This window comes from Nomascus leucogenys, chromosome 15 (genome assembly GCF_006542625.1).
Source record: "Nomascus leucogenys isolate Asia chromosome 15, Asia_NLE_v1, whole genome shotgun sequence".
Taxonomy (NCBI): domain Eukaryota; kingdom Metazoa; phylum Chordata; class Mammalia; order Primates; family Hylobatidae; genus Nomascus; species Nomascus leucogenys.
The window spans coordinates 94,805,539-94,811,544 of NC_044395.1; the positions used below are offsets into that span (position 1 = coordinate 94,805,539).

Consider the following 6,006-nt stretch of genomic DNA (forward strand, 5'->3'; position numbering starts at 1 on the left):
CCCTCACCTATTTTTGTAAAGCCTGCAGTTAAAAATAATTTTACTGCTGGGAGCAGTGGTTTACGCCTGTAATCCCAGCACTTTGGGAGGCCGAGGCGGGTGGATCACCTGAGGTCAGGAGTTCAAGACCAGCCTGGCCAACATGGTGAAACCCCGTTTCTACTAAAAATACAAACATTAGCTGGGTGTGTTGGTGCATGCCTGCAATCCCAGCTACTCGGGAGAGTGAGACAGGAGAATCTCTTGAATCCAGGAGGCAGAGGTTGCAGTGAGCCGAGATTGTGCCACTGCACTCCAGCCTGGGCGACAGAGCAGGACTACGTCTCACAAAAAAATAAAAAATAAAAAATAAAAAAAACTTTACATTTTTAAGTGGTTACATTTTAAGTGGTTATATAAATATTTACATCATATCCTTGATTTTGCCTTTTGGCCTGCTAATCCTAAAATACCTGGCCCTTAAAGAAAAAGTTTGCAACCCCTAACCAGATTCATCTGGCACATTGCCAGTTGATGTGAGTACCACGTGTTGGAAAATACTGAGTTAGTCCAGTTTCCCTCCTCGCCTCCACCATTTTACAGTTGAGGAAGTTGAGACTCAGGGAATTTGTGTAACTAGCTCAAGGTCACATAGCCAGTGGATGCCAGAGTTAAGTGGCAGGGAGGTCCTTAGTTTTCTGACTCTCAATCCATCTGCTTCTCTTTCTGAAAACACAATTGAGCCCCAAGGCACACTTATATAGCAAATCAAACCTCAGTACTAAGAGGCAGGATTGTGTGATTCTGAAACCAAAGGTCAATTCTTTGCAGATGCTTGAAAATTTCCAACCACCGTCATCATCACCATCAAATGTTCATGAGAGGCTGGGTGCGGTGGTTCATGCCTGTAATCCCAGCACTTTGGAAGGCCAAAGTGGGCAGATCACTTGAGGTCAGGAGTTCGAGACCATCCTGGCCAACATGGCGAAACCCCGTCTCCACTAAAAACACAACAATTAGCTGGGCATGGTGGTGCACACCTGTAATCCCAGCTACTCGGGAGGCTGAGGCATGAGAATCGCTTGAAGCCGGGAGGCAGAGGTTGTAGTGAGCTGAGATCATGCCACTGCACTCCAGCCTGGGTGACAGAGTGAGATTCTGTCTCAAAAACAACAACAACAACAACAACAACAAAAACGTGCATGAGAACTCCTCTCCAGATGTAAATATATAACTGAGTTTGAATTCTGACACTTAGGCACCTTTTCTGGGCCATCACCCGAGAGTTTCCAGACTCTGCTGGGAAGTCTCTTTACTGATGCCTGGAGAGGGTTAATGTGCTCTGCAGATTATCGTGGGCATGGATCTCCTCCTGGGAGCCCAATCAAACAGATGTCAAGGCTGCCTGGGTTTGGGCTGTGATTTTCCCACGGATTGGCTGGTTTTATATCCTGAGTGTGGGGGGGCAGGGGGGGGTAGGATGCTGAGGGATGGGGTGAGTGGTTATGAGGAAGGGAAGGGCCTCAGGAGCTGAAAGCCACTTCTGCTTTCTGGACTGGACTTCAGAAAAGTTCCTTTAAGTGAGGGCTGAAGACAAATATATCCCTTTTCTTCTGGGCCAGAAGGCTCAGAAAACTAAAGAAGAGGATGGCAGGCCTGTGATATGACCTTCATTGGATTGGGAGAAAAGAGACGTGAATTCAACATGGAAGAAAACATAACAGTCCCCAGGTCTTCTGTGTCCAATAAGGAATCCATCAAATACAAAACACAACAGTGGGAATGAGATTTTCCTCATCTATGCCTCGCTAATTGCTCTCAAAAGTCATTTGGTATTAAAAAAAACAAGGTCATTTGGTAAATTGAATGGCATTATATAAAAACTAGAAATATTTTTTGATCAATAGTATTTTTACCTCCTTTAATATTGTTATTCTTTCTCCTCTTTACACCGGCCCACACACTTGATCTGTAATCTCTCTGGTGCTATACACGACGCTGTATCTGATTCCCTTTGGTAATTCCTTCTAAGGCAAATTATATCCATTAAGTTTTTGTAAACGGCCTTCTCAGGTGTACAGCATGCTATTTTTCTTCTATAATTATTTCTTGCTTTGGGAAAAAATACCTTTTATAAAAGCAGAAAAAGGTGGTTTTTTATTTTATTTTTATTTTTATTTTTTCCTATTACAGCAGGAGTGGGTGTTATTAACTCTGGGCTCTCCACAAAAGACCTTGGCTACTTAGCCAGCATGCAGTAGGTGTGAGAGTTCAAGAATAATGGCTGCTTTGTATTCAGCAGCCTCTCTTCTCTAGGCCCTCTAAGGTCCTTGCAATAATTGAACATTTTAGCTCTTAAGGACTTCTTTAGTGGAGGTAGAGCAGGATGGGTGGGAAAAGGCAGATGTTCGGAGCCCCCTTTCTCAGAAGTAACATTGTGGCCCAGGGATATGTGAACACAGGCCTGAGGTTAGGCCAGGCCTGCTCAAGGGGGGTGATATTGCCCCCCTCTTTAGGGGACAAAAATGGGTTCTTGGGAGTCAAAAAACTGAGTTATTAATTACAGTGTTTTATCACGCTCCAAAGGTCTACAGTAGATGTATAGTTTATCTCTGGTACTCACATTTCTGGTGGAGATTAAGAAAAAAATGACCTAAAAAGTGTCCTTAGGAGAAGTGATAAAAAAAAAGGTGGAAAAGCGCTGTGATAGATCAACCTAGTGTCAGCGTCAGAACAGACAGGGATTTCCTGGGAGGTCCCTTGGCCTGCTGTTCTGGACATACTTTTCATTTTGTGAGGGACTAGCTGGCTCATCATGGAAGGAGCCCTGGGCCTGGAGTTATGATTCTGCCTCTTGCCCCTCTCCAAATCTCAGTTCTTCAACTACTAAACAAGAACACAGATAAGACAGCCCCCAAGGTCTGCCCTAACTCTGTGACTTTCTGCAGTCACCCACCTGATTGAGCCAACACATCCAAACCTGGGCACTCACACACATATGCATACACATTGATTATATTTGCATTTTTTTGGTCAAGCAAGTCCACCAAATTGGAGGAAAATCCAACCACTACACATACAGACTGAACTTTTAGTGCTGAAAAAGCTCCCTGATTTCCTCTTCTCCCTTTTCTCCTGTGCCCACTGCCTTCTACCCCAGTTGGATGTAGATACCTCAGGACAGCTGGATATTCTTTGCCCAGGCTAGCCGGGTACCTTAAATACTCTGGACCCTCACTCACTGCCCACCAGTAGATCCATGGAAGCTGGAATCAGTTTCCCCCAAATGTAGTCATCATTCTAGCTGCCTAGTAAGTAGGAAAGCCTCAAGAATGATTAACACAAGGTGGAGGAATCAGGTGGGCTCACTTCACACATGAGAAAGTTGGCTGCAGGTACCTGTGGGAGTGAGGCAGAGATGGCATGGAAGCTGAGGTCCCCGGATGCCTCCAGTGGCTTCTGAACCCTTCTCAGAGCTGGCTCACACACCAAATGCACACAGAGAGGGTCCACCGAGTCGGATGGACAGGCCTTTGGGCTTCTCAGCGTCACACAGATCAGAGGCAGCAATAACAGGTGTGGCGCCCATGGCCTGAGCAACCTGGCACCCCTGCTCAGCCTCCCAGAGAGAGGGGAAGGAGCAAACCACTCACCCTTGGCCAGTTTGCCAGAGGAGGAAAATTCCTTCCTGACTGGTGGTGATCATCAACTTCGCTCTGGGCATGTGACCAAAAATTGGCCCAATTAAGCATCTACACATTGGCTGTTTACGGGCCAAATCATCACTGTGCAGAACAAGGCCATAGGGTGCAAAATATAGAAAAAAGGGGCCAAGATTGGGCTTCCTCAACCCCACCCTCTGAGTGGTATCATTGGGAAGAAAATCGGTTTTCCTTCCCTAAAGCCTCAGTGATACCCAAATGTCCACTACTTCCCAAGCCTTGTGAGCAAGGGAGGGTCAATTTCCCAGCCCTTGGACCTCCCTAAGAAGGGGCCCATTGAGGAGAACCCAGTGGAGTATTTCAACACTTACTGCTAAAGAAAGATTGAGGGTTGGGTGCTTGAGTGTTTGTTCTTCTGGGAGGAATCCCAGCAGCTGTGAGAACCAATTTGCTGACCTCTTGTCAAGTGATTCCTCATTTTTCTTTAGCTCGCTTAGGGAGTTTGTGTGTTGGTTTGTTTATAGCTGTTTTTCTGAAGGTGCAGCGAAGATCCAAAAAGGTATGCCATGTAGTTTGCTGTAGGCTTCGATGCAAAGCTTACCAGTTTTGGATTACATACATCGGGGTTAAATCCTACCTCTGCTGCCGCGAACATGGGGCACATTTCTTACTGCCCAGCCTGCTGAAATTCTTAAGCTTTTTTTCATATAGCTGTGGTATATAAATATTCATGCCCCTCTTTGAACTCCGGTTTCCTCATCTCCAAAATGGGGATTTTTTTTTTTTTAAATCATGCAATCCAATATATGCAAAGGACGGGGAATAATACATATATTCAATCCTGTTTTAGAGGGAAACATCAGCCATCAACAATGTATCTAAAAATGTGCTACTCTGGTGACTTCTGAAAAAGGGAGACGACCAAACTGAAAACTCCGGCCTGAGAATACCTTAGACTATGAAACACAGTATCGCAGAGAACACGAAGACAAAAGAATCAAGCGTTCACTCGGATGGGCAAACCACCCCTTTCCCTGGGTCTCTGAACTAGACTGAAACACAGAGCTGCCTCCCTAAGTCATCTCGCCTTTCTGACCTCAGTTTCCTCATCTGTAACATGAAGCGATTGCACCTAGTTGTGTCTGACACACTTTCGGGCGTACAAAAGGCATCCACACGCGGGCCCGGCTTCAGCCTGAGCAGGGAGCTTGTGTTAACCTGTCGCTGTCAGCAGGGGGCAACCCCACAGAAACCCCACACACTGCAGAGTCTGACAAGGCCTGAGAACACAGTGGAAAAACCCTAACCATTGCTTTTCTGGAAGCATTCTCTTCTGGGGAGATGTCAGAGGGCAAATGGGTTTCTTTTAAAACTGTTTTGTACAAATTCCTGAAAATGCCCCAAACTATAATAAGACAGTTCTCTGTATCGAGGGGGTGGGGGACAGTGGGCAGGCCGGTGGGGAAAGGAATTCAGCCAGGGGAGAAGGGTAGGTGGGGGGCTTTCCTTGAAGCTGACTATTTTTCTGAGTCAAATCCAGCTTCCCTTCCCAAAGAAGCTTTAGGGAGGGTAGAGAACTGAGCGCCTGGGCGCGTTCTCTTAATTCCCCTTTGTTCAGCTAAGGGATCCAGAGGGAGTAGGGGCTGTGAGGAGGGTGGGTGGCCGCACGGCCTGCGGAGGCAAACAGGTCTCTCTCAGGCAAGCCGTCACATCCGTGTCAAACAGCTCCCGGAGGCCCTGGGACTGCACCCAGCGCAGGTGCCGGCCCTGGAGCTGGAGATGGATGAGCAGACCCAGGCCCCAGGCCGAGCCTCTGAGCCCTGACACCCCTTACGATTCATCCAAAAAAGCAAAGAAAAGGCGCTTACGTGAGGGCAGCGGTGGCTAGGTCCAAAGAGGAGGCTTTCAAGGCAAGAGAAGGCAGGCGTTCCCAGCACCAGCGTGCAGTGGAAATAAAGACACCTGTAGCCTTGTGATATAAGTGACACCTACAGACAGGTCCGTTTGGTTTTTCAGGTTTACGCACAGCCCCTTTGATGACGGTGACATACAGTGTGACACTGCTCCTGGGAGGGGGGGAAATGGTTCTCATATGCAGAAAGTTTACCTTTATCCTGCTTTTGTGCCCAGCTTACCCCTGCCCTGCAACCCCCCACTCCCAGCCCAGGGGACTCAGTAAACAAGCAGAAAATTCTCGTCCCTGGGAGCCTTGCGGGATCGTGCGTTTGCTGAGGAATTTTCCTCTGTGCAAGCTGGAGGGGAAACACAGAGATTCCACCTTGGTGCCGGTCTGCGCTGCCTCTCTCCCAGGCTGGCTGAGCCCAGTGCTTTTGTAAGATCATGTCTTTCTCCGTTTTTCCCATGT

At 47.4% G+C, this 6,006-nt stretch overlaps 1 protein-coding gene across 4 annotated transcripts in view; it reads right to left on the reverse strand.

Moving 5' to 3' along the window:
• ELF5 (E74 like ETS transcription factor 5) overlaps positions 1–5,632 on the reverse strand; it is a 42,301-nt gene extending 36,669 nt beyond the window's left edge. For 2 of the 4 annotated variants that reach the window (XM_030829014.1, XM_030829017.1), the window contains exon 1: positions 3,379–3,634. In XM_030829014.1, the coding sequence (XP_030684874.1) occupies positions 3,379–3,404 (26 nt within the window). In that variant the 5' untranslated portion in view covers positions 3,405–3,634. Of the gene's footprint in view, positions 1–3,378; positions 3,635–5,509 lie in introns of those variants that run through there. The other 2 variants (XM_030829018.1, XM_030829016.1) reach the window with 2 other exon arrangements.
• Between the last annotated feature and the right edge of the window lie 374 nt (positions 5,633–6,006).